This window comes from Bubalus bubalis, chromosome 3 (assembly GCF_019923935.1).
Source record: "Bubalus bubalis isolate 160015118507 breed Murrah chromosome 3, NDDB_SH_1, whole genome shotgun sequence".
Lineage (NCBI taxonomy): Eukaryota > Metazoa > Chordata > Mammalia > Artiodactyla > Bovidae > Bubalus > Bubalus bubalis.
The window spans coordinates 121,677,414-121,703,570 of NC_059159.1; the positions used below are offsets into that span (position 1 = coordinate 121,677,414).

Sequence of the window (26,157 nt, forward strand, 5' to 3'; positions counted from 1 at the left end):
TTCTGCTTTTATAAATCTATAATCTGGCTAATTTGGAAATTAATCTGGTTCTCAGTCTCTGTGGGTATTGTAACCCTGAACCTCTCAGTTCCAGCACTGCTTCCGAATCCTGCTTGACCCAGTCCACCTTGGCACGTATATCATAGTATCCTTCTTTCTCTAGTATGAGCCAGGGTCACCCCCTCTGGCCCTGAGCTGCCCTGTCCTCTCATTCAGTAGCTGCCCTGACTTCTTCCGTCATGGGCAAGTCAACTCCATTCTAAGAAGTGATTGGCTTGTGAATCACCCCCGCCTACATCCCCTCTGAGTTTCTAGAACCGTGTAACATGAAACTACCCCTGCCATAGAAAGGAGATGTTCACCTGTACCTCTGCTGTATGTCTGACCCCCCCATAGCTGTCTCCTTTGTACGTCACAATCTGGCTATAGCCACACAAGACTCAACTCTTCACCTCTCTCCCTGCAGCATCCGGTCCCTGGAGTTCTGGTTTAATCACCTCTACAACCACGAAGGTAACACTCAGAACCCTGCTCTGCCTTGCCAACTCAATACAGGCCAGTCCTGGGAGGACCAAGAGGGGGCGGCGGCACTGCTGTGTTTGCAGAGTCTAGCGGTGGGGAGGAGAACCACACAAGCTTTCATCTCGAGGCTTGGGCTTCTGCCCAAGTCCTTTCCCAGCCTCTGTTATGTTAGAGCCTGGGAGCCAGGAGGATACTCAGGCAATCTGGAAGTCAGGGTGGCCAGGAGCCTCTCCTCTGAACTCAAGGTTGCTGCTTAAGCTGATGGAGCATGTTCACCGCACAACTTCCGGAGGCATTGTTGACACCACAGTGCAGCTCAGTGGCACAGCCTGCCCAGCAGCATGCGATGGTTCTGCCCAGCTTGCCTTTCCGACGCCAGGCTCTGCTTCTCTATGTGGCTCAATCCCTCTCTCTTTCTCCCCTAGATATCATCCAGACCCACTACCAGCCGTGGGGCTTCCTGAATGCAGCTCATACGGTGTGCCCTGGCCTCTTCGAGGAGCTGCTGCTGCTGCTCCAACCCTTGGCCCTCCTGCCCTTCAGCCTAGACCTGCTGTTCCAGCACCGGCTGCTGCAGAGCGGCCAGCAGCAGCGGCAGCACAAGGAATTGCTGCGAGTGTCCCAAGATCTGCTGCTGTCCGCCCACTCGACCCTGCAGTTGGCCCGCTCCCGAGGCCAGGATGGCCCCGGAGATGTGGACAGGGTGGCCCCCGGGGAGCGGGTGAAGGGTGTGGGTGCCCCAGAAGGTGGAGAAGAGGAGGAGGAAGAGGAGGAGACAGAGGCGGCCGGGAGCTCAGGGCGCGGCAGGTGGGCCCGAAGTGGGCAGGCTGGCTGGTGGTACCAGCTCATGCAGAGCTCCCAGGTCTACATCGATGGCTCCAGCGAGGGCTCTAGGTTCCCCCGAGGTAGCAGCACTGGTAGCAGCAGTGAGAAAAAGAAAGGGGCAGGAGGCGTGGGGCCACCCCCCCGAGAGGGAGTCGTGGAGGGAGCGGAGGCCTGCCCTGCCCCTGAGGAGGCCCTCGGCCGGGAGAGGGGCTGGCCCTTCTGGATGGGGAGCCCCCCTGATTCTGTACTGGCGGAGCTGAGGCGGAGCCGGGAGAGGGAGGGGTCCGCTGCCCCCACAGCAGAAAATGAGGAAGGAGCATCTGAACCTTCACCAGGGGGCATCAAGTGGGGACACCTCTTTGGGTCCCGGAAGGCTCAGCGGGAGGCCCGACCCACAAATAGGTAAGAGGTGGCCCCTGGTGGAGACTAGAGGGTGGGAGAGCCTGCTCTAAGATGGGCACAGATGGAGCCAGAGCCCTGGCCACTGTCCCCTAGGCTGCCCTCGGACTGGCTCAGCCTGGACAAGTCTGTGTTCCAGCTCATGGCACAAACAGTGGGTGCCCGCCGGGAGCCAGAGCCCAAGGACAGTGTGCAGGAGCCACCCTCTCCAGGCCTGCCTTCCAAGCCTCCATGGTGAGCCGGGAGACTGGAGGACTGGGGGGCTGAGGCTGGCTCGGGATGGGCTCTCTCTGACCTGCATTTGTTGTCTCCCAGTGAGGGGAAGGCGCTGTGCCACCATCTGGCCACGGGCCCTGGACAGCTGAGCTTCCGCAAGGGAGACACCCTGCGGGTGCTGGGGCCAGCTGGGGCGGACTGGCTGCGCTGCAGCCGCGGCCCTGACACCGGCCTGGTGCCCCTGGCCTACGTGACTCTGACCCCAACTCCAAGTCCAAGCCCTGGAAGCAGCCAGAACTGAGGCCCTGTGCATGCTGGCGGCCTCAGGGACCCTCACAGCCCCCAGGCTCATCGCCTAAGAGCGCTTCCCAAGCCGTCTGGCCTGGTTACAGAGAGTAGACCGCGAGCTGGGGGCCGCATATCCCTGTGCTCAGTATTAATTACTCCCCATTACCTGTCCCAGTGACCTTGTCCGGACCTCCCCCCAGGAGAGGAGGGAAGGGATGCAGCACTGGGCTGCCAGAGTCTCCCCAGCCAATCTGGCCAGTCCTCCCATGGGTGCAGACAGGTACTTCCCTGTGGAGGGAGGTGACCAGAAGGCCCACTTGCAGGGTTCCCTCGGCCAGGTGGTGAGGAGGTTGGGTGACAGTATTGGGGCCAGTTCCCTAAGCCCCCAGCTGTAAATAGGCTGTGGCCAGTGCCTGGCGGTCAAGGAGGGAGGAGGAGCCCAGGCTTCTGTTTATGTATTTATTTATTTATTTATTACACCTATTAATAAAAAAGGTGCTCGGCCTCCAAACTGTTCTCTCTTTGTGCTTCCTCCCACCTGCCAACCCACCTTTCTTCTTTCCAAAAGGATGGCTGGGATAGGACGACAAGGGAAGAGAGAACTTAAATGCCAGGTACCTACACCAGGAGCTGCTTCTGGAGGGTGCTGAGACCCAGAGCATCCTGGGTGAGATGCCCATACGTGCGGCCAAACTGGAACTTATACCCTGTGTAGCCAAAAGAGTCTGTCATCTGTAGCCAGAGGCACAGAAAAGTTATTTCTCAGCCAGTTACCCAGAACCTCCAAGTTATCCTCCAAACTCTGGTCCTCACTCCCCACTAGGAGCTATGTCAGTTCCTTTTCTGCCCAGTGATAAAGCTGAACCTCATGATCCAAGGACCCCTCCCTGTATCTACTAGTTCCCATCCCCCAAACCACCTCCACCTATCACTCACTCACACTCACACACATAAACACACAAATATCCCAGTCCCCAAAGCCTCCCTCCTGGGCCATCCTCACCTGGCACATAGCCCCCGTATTTAGGTAAAAGGCCCAGGTGCTGAGGGTAGGTCCGGGACAGTGCAGGGAGATGCTTAGGATCCTTCCGGGACCTGCCCGGTGACTTCATCTCTCCAAACTCCTGCAGCGCCTGGTTGCTGAGCACAGGAAAGCTGGAGCCGAAGAGGAAGCGAGCACGGGGCACATAACCAGTGAAGCCTGGGGGGTGGGAACACTCAGTCGGTACCTTCTGGGCACACCCCCAGGCCTTTGGTTGTTACCCACATCCTCTCACCTGACATGAAGAACTTGCGAGGGTCTCTGTCATCCATGGAATAGGGGGAAGCCTTGTGAGGATAAATTGATAGAGGAGAAACGGCAAACAAATTCAGCCCCTGGGTTATAACACAAGCTCCCAGGGCAATTGAGCTGGTGGTCTGGCCCTGTACCCACAGCCAGCCTACACATGGCCACCACAGGCCTGGCCACACAGAGGTAAGGGCTCCCCGCTCCCACCACTGGACTCTGCCTCAGCCTTCTCATCTCACTTGTTCCGCCTCCTGCCCCAGCTCCGGCTCCTTTTCCGCCTCCAGCTCCGCCTCCAGCTTTGGCTCTTGGTCTTTCTCCACATCTTTTTCTCCCTTGGCCTCTTTGGGCAGCTCCTGACTCCCCTGTTCTCTGCTCCTCTGAGTAAAACCATTCAGAGCCTCAGCCCAGACCTGGCTGCAGTTCTTGGCAAAGATGAACTGTGCCTGTGGCACAAAACCTAGGTGGGCAGGGGGCAAGGAAGATGCATTAGAGCGTGGGGCCCGTGTTCTGGGATGGGGGCCCCTGTTCATACCTGTGTCCGAACCTGTGTACCCGGGGACCATGCTGGAGCTGAGCCTTTCGTGTCCACGCCTGACAGGCAGGCTTCTCCTGCAAGGCTCGGGGGATCTTGGAGGCTGAATGGGAGGCAGAAGTGTGCGGTGGGCCGGGGGCCAGGCGAGGCCAGGAGAGCCGCGAAGTAGCTGCCCAGTCATCTGTCCGTAGGTCTGGCCCATGCTGAACCGAAGTAGTGGGCAGTGTCCAGTGTACCTGCAGCACAAGTCTCACCCGTTCACCTCGAGTCCCCCGCCTCACCATCCCCAGACAGAGGAGCGGAGACCGCGGAGGCCCTGCTCATTTCTGGACTCTGCTGTGTGTATATTTGGAGCAGGCATTTCTTAGTTCTCTGTCTGGGTTTTCAACCTTCCCCTTGGCTGTTTCCCTGTTGCCATGGAGAGTACAACACAAAGCTTCACAGCAGGCCCAGTTCCTACTATTCCTTTGCTTTTCCTTTTCCATCCAACATCATAGACATCATAGATAACCCATCCATAAGCTGCCCATACCACAATGTCCACTTGGCCCCCAAGGCCGAGGTGGCACAACTCTATATCCTTATTACCCCTACTCCCAGAAGCAACGGGTATGCTCTTACCCTGGGATATAATGAGGGTTCTGGGGGTTCAGTCCTGGTATGAAGGTGCTGGCCATAGCCACGGGGACCCAGGCAGTTCCTTTTGTTTCTCTTTGAGCTCAGCCTCTGGGCTCTGTGTACTGACTGTGTCCAGGGCTAGGAGGCTGAGTCAGCGGCAGGAGGCGGGGCTCAGAGAGGAGAGAGGGGAGGGGGCCCTGGTGTGATGACGGCCAGCAGACCAGGAAAGCAGAGGCTTGCTGGTCTGTCTGCTCCTGAACAAAGGCAGTCCTGCCACCTGGGGGCAGGGAGAAGGCTGAGTACAGACAGCCTCCCCACTGCAGGACCGAGGAAGTCCTCAAGTGGGAGGCAGAGGAGCAAAACCTGATAGATCCATTGAGCCATTCCTAAGCCCCTCTCTGAGCACCTGTCTGAGGAGATGTGGGTTCTCCTCTCTCTCAGTCTTGGTTGAAGGTGATTTCCTAGGAAAGCCCAGAGGGGAGGTGGTAGGGGAAAAAGGAACCAAGAGACCTCTAAGCAGTGACATTGTTTATTTTTAATAATAGAACTTGACAAGAATTACTGCTATAATCCATATCATCATCCACTCAACAAATATGCCCTGCTCTGCCGGGCACACACTACAACAGCAGAAAGTGCAGAGGAGCAGGAGTCAGAATGGCTAAGCTCTATGAGACTATGGGCAAGTCATTTAGTATCTGAAGCCTCCCATCCTCATTTATAAAATGCAGGTACTACTACTCACCCTGCCACTGTTGCGAGCCTCAGATTAATGTATACAAACATGCTTTGTAACAATAAAAACCATGAAGCCAGAGTGGTGGGGTAGGGGAAAGGGCATGGGTGTGAGGTCAGGCAGCCATGAGCTCCTAATAGTTAGCAGTCTTTAGCTGTAAGCAGGTGGCTCCCTCTGAACCTAAGATCCCTAAACTCTTAACAAGAAAGTTAAAATAGCCTAGCCTACCAAGATGCTGTTAAGAATACAGTCAGTCACCGCAGCACTGTTGATAATAGCCAGGATATGGAAGCAACCTAGATGTCCATCAGCAGATGAATGGATAAGAAAGCTGTGGTACATATACATGATGGAATATTACTCAGCCATTAAAAAGAATGCATTTGAATCAGTTCAAATGAGGTGGATGAAACTGGAGTCTATTATACAGAGTGAAGTCAGAAAGAAAAATACCAATACAGTATACTAACGCATATATATGGAATTTAGAAAGAAGACGGAGAAGCCTGGTAGGCTGCAGTCCATGGGGTCGCTAAGAGTCGGACACGACTGAGCGACTTCACTTTCACTTGTCACTTTCATGCATTGGAGAAGGAAATGGAAACCCACTCCTGTGTTCTTGCCTGGAGAATCCCAGGGACGGGGGAGCCTGGTGGGCTGCCGTCTCTGGGGTCGCACGGAGTCGGACATGACTGAAGCGACTTAGCAGCAGCAACAATGACCCTATATGAGAGACAGCAAAAGACAGAGGTAAAGAACAGTCTTTTGGACTCTGTAGGAGAAAGTGAGGGTGGGATGATTTGAGAGAATAGCATTGAAACATGTATATTATCATATGTGAAACGGATCGCCAGTCCAGGTTCGATGCATGAGACAGGGTGCTCAGGGTTGGTGCACTGGGATGACCCTGAGGGATGGGATGGGGAGGGAGGTGGGAGGGGGGCTCAGGTTGGGGAACACATGTACACCCATGGCTGATTCATGTGAATGTATGGCAAAAACCACTACAATATTGTAAAGTAATTAGCCTCCAATTAAAATAAATTAATTTTTAAAAAAAGAATACAGTCAGATAGTGTGTGTGAAAAGACTTACCCCAGCACCTGGCACACAGCTACTAAAACTTAATTTCATTTCCAATTGTTTAGTATTATCTCTAAACTTCTAATACAAAGGGGAGATCAGTGAATGGTTAGTAAATTCAGTGGATACAGGTTTTCTCAATGTGGGAGTTCAGGGGAAGGAGATATGAAGATAATGTTAAAACTAGGAGGCAAATTAGAATTTGTTATGAAACCATTCAGATTCTAAGAGAAGTACAGACCAAGAAAAAGAGATCTGGGGGATGCTACCTTTCCAGGAGGCAGAGCCTCTGCCCTCATCCCGCCCCCCCCCTCCCCCCCACTGCCAGTGACAGGGCTAACCAAGCATGTGTCACTGACTTCTTTGGCTTGCACAAGAGCACTGGGCACCAAAGAATAAATTTCATGTTCCTCACTGTTCTGCCAAGGACAACCTTGGTATGTGTCATGAGAGCTAGAATTGTAGGGGGCGTGACTCACAGGAACTATGCTAGAGTGAGGGAGGGAGCTGAAGGCAGAGCCTAGAATAGCAGAAGTATGTCAAGGCTAACAACCTGGATTCTGTAACAGACACTGTTGGTTGCACACTTCATACCTATTCCCTACCCCCGTCTCCCTTCTTCCTAACAGGACTTCAATTTTGTTCTGCCAAGCAGTCAGGAGCTTCAGGGAAGCTTGGAACCAGCCATAGGAATGAGTCTTGATTAGTCGAAGCCCATCATAGTGGTCCCGTTCCCCTTGCCAACGACTGGTTAGGTGTGGGCTTGTGGCAATCTGGACAATATGAGGGCAAGTCTGGTGGGATGAAGGAGCATCCTAGGGAAAGTTTCTTTGCTCTTAAAAAAGATGCACAACAAATTAGAGAAAGACAGATGGACAAAAAGGAATGTCTTTTCCTGCCTCGAGAAATTCTGTGAGTGTGATGTTAGAACTTTGGCAGGAATCATAAATCTTGTGGAAAGGTAAGGTAACCTCCAGACAAAGCCTTAATCCATCCAGGGTGGATGGTAGAATAGAAAGGCCTAGATCCTTGATGGTAATGTAGAATCTCAGAATTAACCAACCTTCTTATGAAGTGATTTCATTATTGTTAAGGCCACTTCTAAGTTCTCTTTTACTTAGAGTCAAAGGCATCATAATATAAAACAAAACAAAAACACTAGTTCAAATTCTAGTCACTAGAGATACAGATCCTGGCTAAATTCATCTCATCAGACCCCAGTATTCTCATCTATAAAATGGTAAGCTAATGTTACTACTTCATTGAGTAGGATAAGGTAGCTGAATAATGCATAATGAAGAAGAATCAGCAAAAGAGCCCCAGAAGGAGCCAATAAAATAGGAGAATCAAAAAACTAAAGGAAGAGGAATTCCCTGGTGGTCCAGTGATTAGGATTCTGAGCTCTCACTGCTAAGGGCTTGGGTTAGATCCCTGGTTGGGGGGCTAAGATCATGCAAGCGCCCCCCCCCACCCCCACAAAAAAAAAAAAAGAAAAGAAAGAAACTAAATGAAGAAAGTAATTCAAGATGTGATAATGGTATTATAGTTACACAGAAAATTACCTTAGAAGATAATACTAATGAAGTGTCATAATGCCTGAAATGTATTTTCAAATGGTACAATAAAAAATTATACTAAATAGTACAGTATAACCATACTATATCAAATACCACACCATACAATATTATATCAGAGAGAAACAGAACAAACATAACAAAATAACAATTGTTGAATTGAGCTGAGGGTATATAGTTGTTCAAACTTCCCTGGTGGCTCAGCGGTAAAGAATCCACTTGCAATGCAGAAGTTGCAGGAGACGCAGGTTTGATCCCTGGGTTGGGAAGATCCCCTGGAGGAGGGCATGGCAACCCACTCCAGTATTCTTGACTGAAGAATCCCCATGGACAGAGGAACCTGGCAGGCTACAGTCCATGGGGTTGAAAAGAGTCAGACACAACTGAAGCAACTTAGCATGCACATACAGATGTTCATTCTGTATTCCTTCAACTTTTCTGCATGTTTGGAATTTTTTCAAAATAAAGAGAGAGTGGAGGGGACTGTTTTAAAAGGAATAGGATATGCATATATCCATTTAACTGCTCTTCCTAAGGTCACACAAAAATTATCCATATTGAGGTTTCTAAATACCATTTCCAATGAAAAGGAATCATTGATCATTGGAAAAAATAACTGATAGCAGCTCCAGTCTAGCAATTCACAAAATGAGCCTAGAACATTTTATTATATCAAAGAGCAAGAAACTTTAAGAGTCATGTGAAAAGGACTCAGAAGCCAATTTGAATGTGTCCAGTGGCCAAAATAGGACAGTTTAAAAATCAAAAACTTTTTTTAATTGCCAGTGATTAAGACACATCATATATGTATTAAATTATGAGTTTATGATGCTACTAAAAAAAAACACCTCATTGGTCACTGTTGGAGGATGCTAGAGAACCGACTCACTACTTTAAAAGCTGGTAAAATAAAAGGGAAACAAGCTTTTTTTTTTTTTTTTTTTTTTTTGCCTTTCCCATATGAATATGTCTCTGAGTAACAAGTAGTTTAATGAGGAAAAGTTCTCAATCAGGAACAATTTTTCCCCCAGGGGACAATGTCTAAATGACATTGTAGTCGTCACAGCTGGAGGAACTGCTACTGACATTCAGTGGGTCGAGGCCAGGGATGCTGCTACATCCCTACAATGCACCAGGACAGCCTCCTACTATAAAGAATCTCTCCAGTCCAAAATGTCAATAACAGCAATTTTCCTCCAATTAAAAAATAAACTAATTTTTAAAAATATCAGTAGTGCCACGTTTGAGAAACCCTGGTCCAGATAATAAGCGTGATTGGTTATTAACATCACAAAGACCGCCACTGTATATGTGTGTCTGCTTAGTCACTCAGTCAAGTCCGTCTCTTTGTGACCCATGGACTGTAGCCCACCAGGCTCCTCTGTCCTTGGGATTCTCCAGGCAAGAATACTAGAGTGGGTTGCCATGCCCTCCTCTAAGGGATCTTCCCAATCCAGAGATCAAACCCAGGTCTCCCACATTGCAGGCAATTCTTTACCATCTGAGCCACTAGGGAAGTCCAACACTGTATATACCTCATGATAAAAGTGTTAAAACCACCTACAAATTAGTTTTGCCAAAATAATAAAATATAAATCTAATTGTCTCTACAACTTTAATGCAAATACAGGGGACTGAAGAACATGCTAAAAGCTTAGCAAAATTCAGATTCTGAGAAACTCTATAAGGACAAATGACCTGGTTTCTTTAAGAAAAAAACAAAACAAAACAAAATGGAGGAGGGGAGATAATGGATGGAGTTAAAGGTTTAACTCAGCCTCAAAGTATGGACCTTATTTAGATTTTGATTCAAATTAACAATTTGGGGAACTTCCCTGGTGGTCCAGGGGCTAAGACTCTGCAGTCCCAATGCAGGGGGCCCAAGTTTGATCCCTAATCAAGGAACTAGATTCCACATGCTCAACTAAAGATACGGCACACCTCAATAAAGATCGAAGATCCTGAGTGCCACAACTAAGACCTGGCACAGCCAAATAAATAAATATTTTAAAAAAACATTAATTTTTTTAAACTACATATAATTCAATGGGGGAAATATGAAAAGCTAGATGCTTGGTGGTATTAAGTAATTTTTTTTAAAAAAAGTATGACATGGTACTGTGATTTTGTTTTAAAGAAGAATCCTTATCTTTTAGAGGTAACACACTGAACTATTTATTGATGAAATGACATAATGTCAGAAATATGCACCAAATAACTAGGTGGGGGAGAAAAGCAGTAGTATAGATAAAACAAGATTGTCCATGAACTGATTACTAGAGAATCACTGGCATAGAAGGTACAAAAAAGCAGATATTTTCACTTCTACCCAGTCATTTATGGCAACAGTATAACTGAGGCATGGGTAAGTGATTTTGAACAATGGTTCGCCAACAAAATGGTCTTACCCAAGGTAAATAAGGGTTCATTGTTCTATTCTCTTTTTTTTCACATTAGAATTTTCCACCTTAAAAAGTTTGAAAAATGACAACAAAAGGATCTGCTAGCAGCCCAACTCAAGGAACATTTCAAGCTCATCTTAGCATACCTCTCTGCACTACTGTTCATTATTCCTCTTTTCCTAAACTCTCCATTCCTTGGATTCCACTTGCCACTATTTGTTAAATCATTGGCAATGAAAAGTATCCATTTAGATGAATACACAGATATAGTGCTAGTTCAGTCACAGACTGGAGTTTCATATTATAATGTAAATATATGTCAGCACTATTCTAAACAGCCTTATTATGACTTTAATTAAATAAAAAAGGCAAAATGTGTATGTGTATACCCTATGTGTACTTCTTAAAATAGGTAAAGGTCCTGACCCTTTTATACAGAAGTTTGAAATTGAAGGTGGCTCAGACGGTAAAGAATTCACCTGCAGTATGGGAGACCTGGGTTTGATCCCTAGGTTGGGAAGATCCCCTGGAGAAGGGAACAGCTACCCACTCCAGTATTCTGGCCTGAAGAATTCTATGGACAGAGGATCCTGGCAGGCTAAAGTCCATGCGGTCGCAAAGAGTCGGACACAAGCAACTTTCAGTTTCACTTGAATTTGAAATTACATTATAAACACTTATACTTTATTCTAAAAAAAGAATTTTATGCACTCTCAAAAAAAATCTCTTCCTATATTTCAGCATGTATTTTTCTGTTTCCTTCACAGACTTCTCTTCGTCCACCTACACTTTATTACTACTGGTGTTCCCTAGAAGTCCATTATCAGCCTACTTCTCCCTCCCTACTGGGATAATGGCATCCACATTCATAGTTTTCTTTTCCATCACATGACCCCTTTGTTTATGACAATTACCTACCGCTCCCAACCTGTCCTCTTCCTGTATTCTTTATCTCAGTTGATAGTAATTTAAGCAAGAAATTTTAAAATTATCCTGGATGATGCTCTTTCCCTCCCCAGGACTGACTGACTTTGGATACTAGTCTGTCAGTAAGTTTTCCCATTCTAGTTGAATGTTTCTTCCTCCCCTTTTCTATTATCCCTATCCTAGTTCAGTCCCTCATCCTCTCCTCAACGAAGCATCATCAGCGCCTCCTTGTTAATCAGTCTTCCTGCCTCCATACAACCACTACAATAATCTGTCTAAATGGGCAACCTGGCTCCTCTGCTTGGAATTACTATTACCAACTACGGATATTCTCAGACTTGGGTAAAGGGTCAGACAAGAGTAGATTAAAATATTATATTGCTTAAGCAAAAGGAAGCATAAATTCCTAGTGTTTATTGGGCTTCCCTGGTGGTTCAGACGGTAAAGAAGTTGCTTGTAATGCTGAGACCGGGGTTCCATCCCTGGGTTGGGAAAATCCCCTGAAGAAGGGAATGGCAACCCGCTCCAGTATTCTTGCCTGGAGAATTCCATGGACAGAGGAGCCTTTCGGGAGGGCTACAGTTATGGGATTACAACGAGTGGGACACGACTGAGTGATACACTTTCACTTTTCACAGATTTTAACTACAGAAAGCAAACTTACAAATGAAATATTGTAGATGTTAACATTTAATGTGACAAATGAGCTTGTTTTGCTGAGACAAAATTGCCTCTGGAGGAATGAATATGATGCATATGGCCTGTCTATACTGGCAGTGGGAGGGCTGTGAATCACTCTGGCTCTTTCTCCTACCCTGTGCGAAAACTTCCCTTGTACCGAGACAGCATCTGACCTTCTCTCGATCCTCCTGCACCGTTTATAGTTTAAGACTGCTTTATTCTTTTCTCATTGGCTCTTAACAAGTAAGTAGTACGAGGCTCTCACTCCATAAATATGGAATAAGACTCTGTTAGAAGGTAGTCACCCACACGGATGCGGATTGTGCAATTAATTTTCCTTTTAGCTTACCACAGAAATAAAAATAGTACTTTAGAGTTTCTGAAAAGAATTCAGACTTGCTCCCTCAAGCTCTGTCGCAGACTGTTTCGCCCCAGGCCCGCGGCCTCCGCTCCTGCCGGACTCCACTCCGCCGCTAGGTGGCAAGCGGCTCACCGACGCCCACCACTGCTCTTCCCAGACCTGTCACCGGGATCGTGTGACGTCACCCATCCCAGGCGATGATTGGCTATACCGCCGACGACAGGAGGGAGGAGCCAGCGGAGAAGAGAAAGCGTCGGGTACAGCGAGCGCACCGGGTCCTGGAACGGTGCGTGCGCACCCGGGACCTCGCGCCGCTCTAGAGGCCGGTGGCAGAACATCCTCCCGCCCGAGCCCGCAGACCCGATTCCTACGTAATGGGGGCGGTACCTGTCTAGAGGGGTCACACTGATAAGGGCCACACTGAGGGGAGGAGTCACGTTGAGAGGCGGGGTCACAATGGCTGGTGGAGTCACTCTGAGAGGTGGGGTCTCTCTGGGCAGAAGGAACACACAAAGGAGGGTTGTCACACTGAGGGGTTCTGGTACACACTGATGTTGGTTGGCAGTGTCATACTGAGAGGTGTTACTGAGAGAGAAGTCTCCGAAGGGACGTGTTCCTTAAGGGGCGGGATTTTGCTAAGGGGTGGGATCTTGAGCTTAGAGGGGCGTCCCTACAGGTGGAGTCTTCTCTTTTGAGAGAGAGGGGCATTCGGACGAAATAGTAAAAGGAAGGTGCAGGCTGGGTGGTCACTTGACCAGGCTCTGGAATCTGAACTTTATTCGAGGGAGGCGGGATGAATGAGGAGGAGTCGGGGCCACACTTGGAATGGGCTGGCCAAGGGCTCGCTCAGGTCTCGGGGCATCACCACCCCCCGAGAAGGTAGAAAGTGTCAGGGAGTCCGGAGGTTTAACGTGTAAAGGTCGAGACCTGGGAAATGGGCAGGCTGGGCCAGGGCGGAGGCTGGGAAGGTAGGTAGATTGCTGGGCTGCCTCCGATTGTGGCTGGGCCAGAAGGATCCATTTTTCAGTCCTGCGTGTCCTTTGAGCCCAGGAATCTTGCGGCTCCCTGAGCCGAGTTGTCAACCGCCAGTGACCTGAGGGAGGGAGAGGAGAAAGGACTCCCAGGGCAGTTAAAAGACATTTGAACTGCGCGTACGCACAATCAGCCCTTAATTCCCTTCGGTTATTCAGCTCAGGCCTGACCTCATTTGATCCCGACGCCCCAGACCCACTCGCCTAGGGCATAGTGGCTTCCGGTTGCGGGGTGCGCACCTGAGGGGGCGTGGCCGCTGCCCGGAGGCCAGGCTCGAAGGAGTTAATCAGAGGCCCGGCTCAGCCCCGCCCCCGGCAGGCCGCGGAGCCTGAGCCCCAGCGGCAAAGCGGAGCGGCCGCCGCCCGCCCGCCCGCCCGCCCGCCTCCGCCTGCGGGGAGCCTGCCCGCCTGCCCGCCGGCGCCCGGGAGCGCCACCTCCACCGCCCGGCCCAGGCCCAGGCCCAGGCCCTGCGCAGAGCTGAGCGGAGCGGCGTCCACCAGGGCCCAGCGAGCCGGCGAGGCGGGGGCGGGCCCAGGATCTTCGGCGAATCTTCTATTCTCTAGAGCGGGAGCGGGAGCGGGAACCCGGGCGCCCCTGATCCGTCTGGGCCCGCTCCCATGGCGAGCGCGGCCTGCCCGGGGCCCGGGGACCCTGCCATGTGAGGCAGGCCCCGGCCTGGGGGCCCGGCCATGGCCGGGGAACGGCCCCCACTACGGGGCCCTGGGCCCGGGCCTGGAGAGGCGCCGGGGGAGGGGCCCCCGGGGCCGGGGGGAGCTGGAGGAGGCCCGGGCCGGGGCCGCCCCTCCTCCTACCGAGCTCTCCGCAGCGCCGTGTCCAGCCTGGCACGCGTGGACGATTTCCACTGCGCCGAGAAGATCGGGGCCGGCTTCTTCTCTGAGGTCTACAAGGTAGGACCAACAGAGAGGGCAGAGGGGCGGGACCGAGCCTCAGACGCGAGGCTGGAACTAGGGGCCTGGACCCTGGCAGTGTTCCCGACCTGCGCCGGACTAGCCATCCGCTACCGCCCGCAGGTTCGGCACCGACAGTCAGGGCAAGTCATGGTGCTGAAAATGAACAGGCTCCCCAGTAACCGGGGAAACACGCTACGGGAGGTGCAGCTGATGAACCGGCTTCGGCACCCCAACATCCTAAGGTGAGCGGGCCCCAGCCGCTTGCTGTGAAGCTGGCTGGGGGGAGGGGAAAGATCCCGCGGGAAAAGTGGGAGCTGTGGAGAGGCCGAGGCTCTTACAGCCTACCCTATCTTTCCCATCCTCCTCCAGGTTCATGGGGGTCTGCGTGCACCAAGGGCAGCTGCACGCTCTTACAGAGGTGAGGATGGGCCAAGAAGCGGGGGGGACCCCCTCACCACCAAGGGGAGAGGGAGTCAGCGGCCCCGTGCATCTGCAGAGGAGTAGTGGGAGGCGGAAGGACCCGGGGGAAGCTTCCCAGAACGTCCGTTTAGGCAAACCACAAATAAAAGGCGTCAGCTGGTCCCATCCTTGATACTCTTTAGAAGGGTGCTGTCCAACAACAGATCTTTCTGCAGTGATAAAAATGTTCTGTATCTGTGCTGTCCAAAACCATAGCCACTAGCCACAAGTTGCTGAGGAGCACTGGAAATGTGACTAGTGTGACAGGAACTGAATGCAATGGCACCCCACTCCAGTACTCTTGCCTGGAAAATCCTATGGATGGAAGAGCCTGGTAGGCTGCAGTCCATGGGGTCGCTAAGAGTCGGATAGGACTGAGCGACTTCACTTTCACTTTTCACTTTCATGCATTGGAGAAGGAAATGGCAACCCACTCCAGTGTTCTTGCCTGGAGAATCCCAGGGACGGGGAGCCTGGTGGGCTGCCGTCTATGGGGTCGCACAGAGTCGGACAAGACTGAAGTGAATTAGCAGTAGCAATAATTTAAATTTAAATAGATGTACATGTATGGGTCCGGACAGCCTTAGGATATGAATGAGGGACCCTAGAGCACAGACTCACCCTACTGACTTTGTGATACTCCTGAGTGTCTCCAGGCTTAAAAGTGGGAGACCTAGAGAACAGACTGAAACTTTGATATTCGTTCCCCTTCTCCTCCCATGTCCCAGTATATGAACGGGGGGACCCTGGAACAGCTGCTCAGCTCCCCCGAGCCCCTATCCTGGCCTGTCAGGCTCCGCCTGGCTTTGGACATTGCCCGTGGCCTGCGGTACCTGCATGCCAAAGGAGTATTCCACCGAGACCTCACATCCAAGGTAGGCGGGCCAGGTGGGTGGAGGCATGAAAGGGGATTTGAGATTCATTAGATTGTAACTAGCCCATGGATACTGGAAAGTGGATAACAGGCAACATTAGGATGTTGGGGTAGCAAGACATTGGAGTATGGGGGACTGGGATGAGGGGGAGTGCTCTGAGGGACTGAGAGCCATTCTGTTTAAACCAAGAGATGGGTGATGCTGCAAGATTGGGGTACATTGGAGAACTGGGAGATCAGAGGAAGATGGGGTTATTCTGGAATGACAGGTCTTTGAGGTGCATAGTGGGAGATCAGAGAACAGAAGGTGATGGGTATGCGGGGATGCTATATGTATATGTCAGAACTGTCTGATCCGACGGGAAGACCGAGGCTTCACAGCTGTTGTGGGTGACTTCGGGCTGGCTGAAAAGATTCCTGTGTATAGGTGAGGTGAATGCCCCATCCCCCTAAACCTCCCAGAAGGCCCTTATCTAAGCAAAGCCCATAGGCGCGTTTCCTTTGGGGTGGGGAGTGGGCTGACCTCACCCCCTTTTGTTTGGGAACGGTGTTTGGATGGGATATTCCTGACCACTCTGCCCCTGCAGGGAAGGGGCAAGGAAGGAGCCGTTGGCTGTGGTGGGTTCCCCGTACTGGATGGCTCCAGAGGTGTTGCGAGGCGAGCTGTATGATGAGAAGGTAAGACATCAACCCTTGAGGTCCCCAAGGCCTTCCAGACACCCTGGAGATTCTCTTGTAAGGCCCCATCCCAAGTTCCTCAGCAGCTCTGCGAGATACTCAGAAGACCCAAGACCTTACCCCTCTTACCCCCTCCAACACATGGCAACTGTCAAGACTCCGGCGAATTCTGACATATTCTGACATGGAACTGTCAGTGCATCCCACTGACATTCTTTCCTACCCCAGGCTGATGTCTTTGCCTTTGGGATTGTCCTCTGTGAGCTCATCGCACGAGTACCTGCAGACCCTGACTACCTACCCCGGACCGAGGTGAGTGATATGCCCAGGAGTAAAAGGACGCACTCCAGACTGGGCAGTTCATAACCACAGAGGGTTCCCAGAAGGTCGAGGCCCTAACTGGGGGCAGCAGGAAAACTGGAGGAAGGCTGACTTGGAGGCGTCTCATCTCTGTCCCCACAGGACTTTGGGCTGGATGTGCCTGCTTTCAGGGCCCTGGTAGGGGGTGACTGCCCGCTGCCTTTCCTGCTCCTGGCCATCCACTGCTGCGGTGTAAGAGCCCCACTCTCCCCGCTGCCCTGCACCCCCGGCCAGCCCAGGCGATGGGAGGAACACTCAGGGACACGCTTTTGGAGCTCTTGAGTGAAGCTGCTCGTCTCTCCCTATCAGATGGAACCTCGCACTCGCGCTCCCTTCACTGAAATCACCCAGCACCTGGAGTGGATCCTGGAGCAGCTGCCTGAGACAGCCTCCCTCCCCCGGGTCCCCCTGACACGTGGTCAGGGTAAGTGAGCACGGCTGAGGTCCTTTTGCTCCTCTCTTCCTTAGAACTTGGAATCATCTGAGGAGACTGAGTGTTTTATTAGTTGAGAAGGCTGGGGGTGGGAGTGCGGTGAGAGGACATCTCTAAGCAGATAGTTTTCTAATTCTAGAGCCTGAGGGAGGGCAACAAGGGAAGAAGAGGTACAGGAGGCTGGCGGGGAATCCCCCTCTTTCCAGAGCACCCTTTTCTCAGCTCTGGTCCTACCAGCCTCCCAGTCAGTTTATGAGGCCCTCAGGGAACTCTGATGAGTGCTGAGAACAGTGACCACAGACTTCTCTGTCTACAGGATCTGTTCCAAGAGGGGGTCCCTCTGCCACACTCCCCAGGCCAGACCCCCGGCTCTCCCGAAGCCGGTCAGACCTCTTCCTACCCCCATCGCCAGAATCACCCCCCAACTGGGGGGACAATCTGACTCGAGTCAACCCCTTTTCACTACGGGAAGACCTCAGAGGTGGCAAGATCAAGCTCCTGGACACACCCATCAAGCCAGTCGCCCCTCTACCCCTTGTACCTCCATCGCTACTGCCCTCCACCCAGCTGCCCCTGGTGACCACTCCAGAGACCTTGGTCCAGCCTGGGACACCTGTCCGCCGCTGCCGCTCGCTACCGTCATCCCCTGAGCTTCCCCGGCGGATGGAGACAGCACTGCCAGGTCCTGGCCCTCCTGCTGTGGGCCCCTCAGCCGAAGAGCAGATGGAGTGTGAGGGCAGCAGCCCTGAGCCAGAACCCCCAAGACCAGCCCCGCAGCTGCCCCTGGCCATGGCCGTGGCCACAGACAACTTCATCAGCACCTGTTCTTCGGCCTCCCAGCCCTGGTCCCCTAGATCAGGACCTCCCCTTAACAACAACCCCCCGGCTGTGGTGGTGAACTCCCCGCAAGGCTGGGCAGGGGAGCCCTGGAACCGGGCCCAGCATAGTCTGCCCCGCGCAGCAGCCCTGGAGCGGACAGAACCCTCGCCGCCCCCTTCAGCTCCCCGGGAGCCTGAGGAGGGGCTGCCCTGCCCAGGCTGCTGCCTCGGCCCCTTCAGCTTTGGCTTCCTGTCCATGTGCCCCCGCCCCGCACCAGCTGTGGCCCGCTACCGCAACCTGAACTGTGAGGCGGGCAGTCTCCTCTGCCACCGAGGGCACCACGCCAAGCCACCCACCCCCAGCCTGCAGCTGCCCGGGGCACGCTCTTAGCAGTGGGGCCTGTGGTCTCTGGCCTCCACCTTGGCCTTCAGGATGCCCCGTGAGGATGGAGAGCACACGCTGGACCGCGCCAGCCCTGCACAGGCTGAGCAGCTCTTGCCCCTGTACAGGGGAGGCTCAACATGGACGCGAGGAACAGAACATTTCCTTTCCAACCCCTGGGCTTGCTCTCCCGTGGGGATCACTGAACCAGACAATGCATTGCTGACACACGAGACTAACACGTGCAAATTATTTAAAAATATTTCAATAAAACTGCCTGGCTGGCTCCGGGCTGCCCCATCCGCTCAGCCCGTGCGCCCTCCCCACCCATTCTACTATGAGAGGTTTTGGGGCGGCGGGGGGGCGAAATCTCTTCTAGAAGCTTCTTCCCCATTCCCTGGGAACAGTCCAGTTTCTGGGACAGGATCTCCAGCAGGCTTGCCTAGAGATGCTGGGCCTGGGTCAGCCCTTGGCGGGGCCCTGTCTGGGCAGAGTGAAGACACACTGGAGGAAGGCAGTTCTTAGGACCCACAGGCTACAGGTTAGGGCTGAAGGGCACAGGCTCCTGTTGTTGAGAACCTGGAGGATTAAAGCATCAGTGAGACCTGGAGGATTAAAGCATCAGTGAGCTCCACGCTTGACTGCCACCGAGAATCCTCCTCCAGCTCACCCCACCACCTCCCCAGCAACCTGGATGGCCGCATCGCCAGCCTCCCTTCAGTTCCAGGCCTTCCCTGCCCAACACTCCCTTCCATAAGCAGACCAAGCCCCTGGAGGCTATGACATGGCTGCCGCCTCCAACAACAAGTCTCCCCCCCGCCCTCTGTGTGAGACCCTCTGCCCCCAGGCTCCATGCCTCAGTCCCATCCCCCACACTTACCCAGCTCAGTGCAAAGAGTGGTCCCTGTCTGGAGACCTGAAAGCTGACATCTCACAGATGGAGAGAAGAGGAAGGTGACAGGGTGAATCTGTCTTCAGGTCCAGATTCGTCCACTTGATTTCTAGCATGGGACATTTTGGACTGGCATACCTAAAGGGTAGTGAAGTAGCACAAGGTTAAGCTCTGGCCCCTCCTATCCCATCCTCCCTTCTCTTGCCCTGCACAAACCTAACCCAACTCCTAACTCACCCTGCCTGCTGTGTGTGGGAGGGTTCAGGGACAGGTGTCTGGACTCTGACCCAAAGAGGCTCTAGGACCAAGGGAGGGAGAAAATGCCCAAGTTTTCAAAGATGGAAACTTCAGTTAGGTAACTACCATGCTTCAAGGTCCCTGGGGTTGGTCCTCAAAGTTACCCCAATTACTTCCTTTCTCACTTCTCTGGGGCAACTCTGGTGCCCCAAGTGGCCTTGACTGAAAAAGTACAACTTCAGTTTGGGTAGCCTTGTCGGCTATAAAGTTAGACCCGAGGTTCTTCATCAGCTGTGACCCCTAGCTAAATCCTCAACTTATCCCCCTGAGAGAAAGATGACATAGCTCCCAAACTAGTCTTTTTTTTTTTTTTTTTTTTTTAAGTAAAACATGTGTCAGGGACTGCTGGGTACTGGGGACAGAATACAGAGCATGCCTGCCCTGAGAGTTATTAATCAAATAGAAGAAATGGACACATGGGCGATTATAACATCCAAAGTTTTGAGAGGATGACCTGGAGGGAGAGTTCATTACCATGTCTTTATGAAGGGATTATAGAGGATTTTTGTTGCCCCAAAGTCCTAACAAACTTACCAACTCTGTTTTGTACGATCAGGCTGCCAGGACGGATTTCTGTGGGCAACCCAGTATTCACCTTGTGGCACCACCTTCCGTAAGTTTCTGATATAAATCTGAGAAATCTGAAGGGAGATTAAGAGACCAGAGGTGTGTGAGGAGTGCTGGGAAATATTGGAATAGGGGGAGAGAGGGGGTGTCAAGAAGAGGGGAAGGAAATACTAGAGAGGCTATGAGCTTCAGCAAGAGGACTGTACCCAACCTTGGTGCATGACATTGCCTCATCAGTGACCATCCCCACACCCTTCAAGTGCCACCCTGCAGATACAAGCTGACCTCTCATTACACATGTATGCATGCATACCCACATGCACATGCTGGGTAAGAATTTCTGCCAGCCTGTGAAGAGTCATTCTGTGGACGGTTCTTGTCACAGGAGCCATTCCCTACAATCCAGTGCACCAGGTATGGAACCTGTCTGCCTGGGAGACCATGAGAGTCAAAGAACCTGTTGAGCAGCCCAGAACTGACCAGAAAGCTGAGATGAGAAACAGGTTAAAGTAAAGATGCCTTGTAAGTTTCAACTCTCATGCCAGCCCTAATCAGTAGGTAGGGCCACCTGGAGCTCTGTGCTGAGAGGCTGCACAGTGCCATCCCTGACTCAGTGACATATGTCCCTTTACCCAACAGAACCCACTACAGTCTTTGAATAGGGGTTTGCTTACTGCATATGGATGAAAACTGTCGTTGATTTTGGCCAAATCAGAAGACAGAGATTTACAGTGGCTTTGGCTTTCCATCCAATTTCTCTTAGTAACTGAGATGTAAAAGCAACTCCTCTCATTCTGTATCCATCCCAAGGGACAGCAGGAATCTAAAAAGCAGAAAGAGAGTGACAGCACTGCGCTGTCCAGACCCAGGAGGGGGATCTCAACATTCAGCGATCTGGCTGCTAACAATATTCCCTGGAGTGGAACTGATCTGGTCCTTAAACCCTGTAATCTTTTTTTCTTCGACTACCCTGGAAATGCCATACCTGTGCATACTTAGTGAAAGCCTTTGACATTCAACAATTTTACTCCTTAAAAACCTGGGAGGTTTGGATTTCCCTGGTGGCACAGTGGATAAGAATCTGCCTGCCAGTTCAGGGGACATGGGTTCAATCCCTGGTCTGGGAAGATTCTGCATGCCACAGAACAACTAAGTCCATGCCCTAGAGCCCACAAGCCCTGAGCCCACAACTAGTAAGCCCACGTGCTGCAACTACTGAAGCCTGAGAATACCTAGAGCCCATGCCCTGCAACAAGAGAGACACTGCAATGAGAAGCTTATGCGATGAAGAGTAGTCCCTGGTCTCTGCAACTAGCGAAAGCCCACACAGCAATGTAGACCCAGCACAGCCAAAAACCAATCAATCAATCAATCAATTTTTTTCCAATCTGGGAGGCTTATTTGAAAAGGGCTGGTGGTACTATCCCCAATTTCTGAACAATTGCAGTCTACTCCCCATTTTGGTTAACCTTACCTGGGTCCCCAATAAACAAGTGATCAATGGGCCTCCCATTCATCTCACTGAGCTCCCTAAGGCATTCCCCAGCATATATTCAAAACTTCCCCTCATTCCTCAAGCTGCTAGCCACTAGCTTCCCCTCCAGTCTTCCACAAGTTGACAACCTTGCTTCCTGCTTTGTTGAAGTTGTCAGACACTTGACGTGTGAACTCTCACCATTTTCCTCCTCTCCATCTCAAAATATGTCTCTTTTCTCTCCTCCTGACTATTGGTCAGAAATAAACCTCCCTCTTTCTTTAATATCCGACACCCTAGTCTGTGCTCCTGATCCCAACCCACCTCTCTCTGCTGCTTTGTCCCATCCATCCTACCTCCCCAAAAATCATTCCTTCCCCTCAAATTCCCTCTCTTCTGGCCATATTTTCTCATCCCCACCCAGCTACTCCCTTGAGTTACTGTCCCACAGCAACTTAAAGGAATATAGAAGTCAGTGTGGCCAAATGAACGAGGGTGAGGGGATGAGTGGCACGCTGAAAGGTAGGTAGGGGCCATGGGGACCAGATTGAGAATTTTTTATTTTTATGTTATGAGCAAGAGAAAGTCAATGTAAGGTTTTACATTGAGGCATTTTGTTCTCTGGCTGTATCCCAAGTGCCTGGGCACAGTGCTGGACACAGAGTATGTATTCCATAACTTTTGATGTAATTAATTAACTGACATGATCTTAGCTGGAATGACATGATCAGATTTTTGTTTTTAAAGGATCACCCTGGCTGCAACATGAAAAGTGGATTTGGAGGAGGGATGTTTAGAGAAAACATTCAGCAAGCCATTGCAGTTATCCTTGCAAGAGATGAGGATGGACAAAAATGCAAATGGATACACAGAACTGGTGGTGGAAAACAGAGAAAATTCCTCTCTGGCAGAGTAGGGCCATCTGCTGAGAGGGTAGTGGGGTACGGAGAGCTAGTAGTGTGGGGTCCCACCAGACGTTGAGACTCGAGTTTTGTGGCACCAAGCAGAATGACTGCACAACTTGTCACCCCTGGGTGCAGGCATGTGTGTTCATCCAGAGTTGAGATATTGCCAGTCAGATAAACCAGAAGGACACTGGAACCAAGGAGTGAGTGGGGTGGCTGAAGTAAGGGGACAGGCCCTCAAATCAAGATTGGGAGAGAAAGAAGTGAAGACAGGTGATGGCTGATGAGAAGGGAGGAAACAGGGGAGCCAGCAGGTAGAAGGCCTCTGTGAGACTGAAGAAGTGTGGGGACCCGCTGTGGTCAGAGCAAAGATCTGAGCCGTCCTTTCAGTGGAAGTGTGGTTTGAGATGCTGAGGTCTAGGTTCAGCTGTGGGGATGGGGGATGGCAGTGGGGGTGGGCAGTACTGGCATGAAAAGTGAGGCTTGTAGAGAATGAGAAGGTTAAAGAAACCAGGGCTGCAGGTGTCTGTACATAATCTCTTTGTTTAAAGCTTTGGGGCAGTATCCAGATATCCCTGCACTAGACAGAGCCTAACCTCTAGACAACCAGTCCACAAGCAGTCCTGTCCTCTCGGGCAGGGGACCCTCCCTCAACCTCAGCCTACTTTGGCAGACCTTCTGTGTGTCCCCCTCCTTCATCCTCACATACTGCTGCTCTCCTCCTTTCAAAAGGGATGAGCAATTCCACCCTAGTTTACTGCCCTCCAAGCTCTCTGAGAGAGCCTCAGCTGCCTTGCCCCAACTCCAGACTGTACCACAACCATCAGTAATTCTTAATCTTTGGGGGAAGCTCAGTTATAACAAGAATTAAGTAAAGCTATAGTTCCTCTCTCGGAGAAGGCAATGGCACCCCACTCCAGTACTCTTGCCTGGAAAATCCCATGGACGGAGGAGCCTGGTAGGCTGCAGTCCATGGGGTCGCTAAGAGTCGGACATGACTGAGCAACTTCACTTTCACTTTTCACTTTTATGCATTGGAGAAGGAAATGGCAACCCACTCCAGTGTTCTTGCCTGGAGAATCAGGGGAGGGGAGCCTGGTGGGCTGCCGTCTATGGGGTCGCAGAGTCGGACACAACTGAAGTGACTTAGCAGAATAGGTCCTCTCTATAGAAAAACATGTGAACAATCAATTTCATATCCAAATTCAGGGAGTTTCCAGATCCTTGACACTGATATGCCCTGAGCCCTGAGATGAGCCAGATAAGCCCTGAGCTTGCTGCTCTGTATCATTTGCACTGCTGGCTGCCACCCTCTTCTCCCCAAGAGGATCCCACCTTAGAGCTGGATGAAAGTGAAAGTCAGTCGTGTCCGACTCTTTGCCACCCCATGGACTATACAGTCCGTGGAATTCTCCAGGCCAGAATACTGGAGTGGATAGCCTTTCCCTTCTCCAGGGGACCTTCCCAACCCAGGGATCAAACCCTAAATCCAGTAGGTGGCTAGATCCTTCCCCCTGCTGGCCAAGGATGCACAACTCATGTCCATGTCAGCCAGCACTCTGGCTCACCACCCCTTTCCTGAACAACTCAATGGCACCCCAATAGGTAGACAGACCCCTCTCTTCAATCCATCCGTCATGGCAGGTCCTCCCCTCTCTCCTTTCCCAGAGCAGATACCTGGGGAGGAGCACTTGAAGAAGGGCTGTAGTCTTTCCCGCATACTGTTCAGCCTCTGCTCCAAGTTCATCCTCTCTGTCTCCTTATTTCTCAAGGCCTCTTTCGTCTTCTCTCCGTCAGACTGGCAGGCCTGCAACTGCTGTCTGGTAGCCTGGCCAGCCTTCTGTTCCACCTGTAGTGTTTCCTGACTCTGGGCCAGCTTCCTCCTGGATCCCTGCAAATCCTCTTCCCTCTGCCCCAGCTGGGTTATCTTCTGGCTCAGCTGCTGCCTCAGGCTGCTGTTGGTGGCTTCCAGAACCCTGTTCATTTGCTGGAGCTGCCGAGACACCTGCAGATCTGTTTGGCCATAAAGAGAGATTCAGGACATCATCAGCCATGCCCTGGTAACCCGAGGCTTCAGCATCAGTCCCTTTTCTGCTTCTTGCAAGTTTGCCCTAACAGGCTGGAACGGAATTTAAGCTCTGACCGCCTAAAGCTTCAGGGGGCACTGGGTTAGGTCAGGACAATCTAGGAAGTCACTGCGCTCTGAAAACAGACCTGGCTAGTAACCAGCCCAAGGCTGAGGCTGTGATGGTAGTGACTCCCGCCCTGCTGAGGAAGGGCAGCTGTTGGGGAGAGTCGGGGAGAACGTTCTTCCGGGTAAGTGGAAAACCAGGGGCAGCCATACTCACAGCGCACTCCCAGGCAGGTGGCAGCCACCCCGCACAGCAGGCAGGTGAGGAGCAGGCCCAGAACCAGGTACCGCATGCAGGCTGCATGGCCTTAGGGAGACAGCGGGTTGGGGGGGGGGGCGGGGGTGCAGTGAGCCCCACGAAAATTGACAGACCGAGGGGTTGGGGAGAGGGTGGAGATTCGCGGGAAAAAGCATCCCGCGAAGGACGTGGAACACTAGCTGGGCAGCGGGAGGCGCGGGCAGGGCTGGGAGCACCGGGTACTCACACCAGAGAATCCGCCCGGCAGCTGGTGACGTCACGGGGCTCCAGGCAGCTGTTGGCTGCTCCGACTGGGCCCCTGCGGAAGGGAGAGACTCCTGTGAAGGTGGGAAAGCCCAGGAAATGCCCCTTCTTCCCACTCCTACCCGCTCCACCGCGCCGAGACTCCAGTCTGTCCTAAGGTGCCTTCAGCCGCCGCTCGGGGCCACCCTTAGCGCTCTCCGGAGCTCCTCATCTCCCCTGGGGCTTCCGTGCCAGTCCTGGGTCTTACCTTATCCTTTCCCCGGGGACCCTCTATAATCCTTCAGGGTCTCCCTTGATCTTTCCCTCTGGGGCCACTCATCTGCCTGCCAAAACCCTCTCCCCAGGAGTGCTCTCCCTTCTGCCCCCTTCCCTCTCTTCTCTCCCCTCTCCCTAGGGACTCCCATTTCCCACTGGAGCTCTGCACCCAACAGGGCTGCCCTGATCCCTCCATAGAGCCCTCACTCCCCACTGGAAGCTTTATTCTTCCTTGGCTCCCGTGATTGGTCCTCATTCTCTTCCTGAGAACCCCCATCCTTTCTCCAAGGATACTGTCCTCCCAAGAATGCTGTGGACTCCCCCAACTCAAAACACAGCCCCTCACAAACACGCATCCCCCAGGCTCCCCAGACCTGCTTTATCCCGAAATCCAGAGGAGGCCAAGCTTGAGGGTCCTCCTGTGCCTGGAGGCACATTCTCATAGGTGAGTTCACCATCTTCATCAGTCTCTGGGTCTGGAGAGGAGAGGAAAGGTGGGATCAGGATGGGGGTCTGTGGGGTGGGAGTGGGGTCCTGAAGGAGGATGGAGCTGCAGGATCAAGGAGCCGCTGCAGCTGCCCTTACCATGTCCTAGCCGGCTGGAGTTGCTCTTCTTCAGGGGAGCCTTCACAAACCGCAGGTCTGCATAGGTGATGGCCTCAGCCATGGTCCTGGGCACCTCTGCTCCCACTGGTCCCCCTCCTCGTCCACCGCCCTGGGGCTACCCTGACG

General features: G+C 52.1%; 4 protein-coding genes and 1 long non-coding RNA gene across 18 annotated transcripts in view; 2 read left to right on the top strand and 3 right to left on the bottom strand.

Moving 5' to 3' along the window:
- Window positions 1–3,424, top strand: part of RUSC2 (RUN and SH3 domain containing 2) — a 63,400-nt gene extending 59,976 nt beyond the window's left edge. For 11 of the 12 annotated variants that reach the window (XM_025281674.3, XM_025281679.3, XM_025281682.3 and 8 more), the window contains 4 exons: window positions 467–513; window positions 948–1,749; window positions 1,843–1,980; window positions 2,062–2,761. In XM_025281674.3, coding sequence (XP_025137459.2) covers window positions 467–513; window positions 948–1,749; window positions 1,843–1,980; window positions 2,062–2,263 — 1,189 coding nt within the window. In that variant the 3' untranslated portion in view covers window positions 2,264–2,761. Of the gene's footprint in view, window positions 1–466; window positions 514–947; window positions 1,750–1,842; window positions 1,981–2,061; window positions 2,762–2,818; window positions 2,918–3,380 lie in introns of those variants that run through there. The other variant, XM_025281681.3, reaches the window with a different exon arrangement.
- FAM166B (family with sequence similarity 166 member B) lies at window positions 2,696–4,834 on the bottom strand. 3 transcript variants are annotated; one of them, XM_006064349.4, is made up of 6 exons: window positions 4,695–4,834; window positions 4,086–4,309; window positions 3,781–3,998; window positions 3,528–3,579; window positions 3,254–3,451; window positions 2,696–2,957 (listed from the first exon to the last, which is right to left on the bottom strand). In XM_006064349.4, the coding sequence occupies exons 1-6, from the start codon at window positions 4,748–4,750 to the stop codon at window positions 2,869–2,871; spliced, it is 837 nt and encodes a 278-aa protein (XP_006064411.4). In that variant the 5' UTR covers window positions 4,751–4,834; the 3' UTR covers window positions 2,696–2,868. The 3 variants fall into 3 exon arrangements, with proteins under 3 accessions (XP_006064411.4, XP_006064410.4, XP_044795942.2); XM_006064348.4 differs by having other exon boundaries at window positions 4,074–4,309; XM_044940007.2 differs by having other exon boundaries at window positions 2,696–2,982; window positions 4,074–4,309.
- An 8,360-nt stretch (window positions 4,835–13,194) lies between these two features.
- On the bottom strand, window positions 13,195–14,433 carry LOC112583914. Its single transcript, XR_003108219.2, has 2 exons — window positions 14,300–14,433; window positions 13,195–13,548 (listed from the first exon to the last, which is right to left on the bottom strand). It is a non-coding gene; the product is annotated as an uncharacterized LOC112583914 (long non-coding RNA).
- Window positions 13,545–18,710, top strand: TESK1 (testis associated actin remodelling kinase 1). The gene is made up of 10 exons (XM_025281686.3): window positions 13,545–14,395; window positions 14,519–14,640; window positions 14,768–14,816; window positions 15,586–15,732; window positions 16,076–16,158; window positions 16,319–16,409; window positions 16,638–16,721; window positions 16,872–16,961; window positions 17,079–17,193; window positions 17,519–18,710. The coding sequence occupies exons 1-10, from the start codon at window positions 14,177–14,179 to the stop codon at window positions 18,409–18,411; spliced, it is 1,893 nt and encodes a 630-aa protein (XP_025137471.1). The 5' UTR covers window positions 13,545–14,176; the 3' UTR covers window positions 18,412–18,710.
- On the bottom strand, window positions 18,652–26,157 carry CD72 (CD72 molecule). The gene is made up of 9 exons (XM_006064358.4): window positions 26,011–26,157; window positions 25,800–25,901; window positions 25,154–25,225; window positions 24,886–24,975; window positions 24,215–24,550; window positions 20,833–20,981; window positions 20,126–20,232; window positions 19,283–19,432; window positions 18,652–18,981 (listed from the first exon to the last, which is right to left on the bottom strand). Exons 1-8 carry the CDS (start codon window positions 26,090–26,092, stop codon window positions 19,288–19,290), a joined length of 1,083 nt encoding a protein of 360 aa, XP_006064420.3. The 5' UTR covers window positions 26,093–26,157; the 3' UTR covers window positions 18,652–18,981; window positions 19,283–19,287.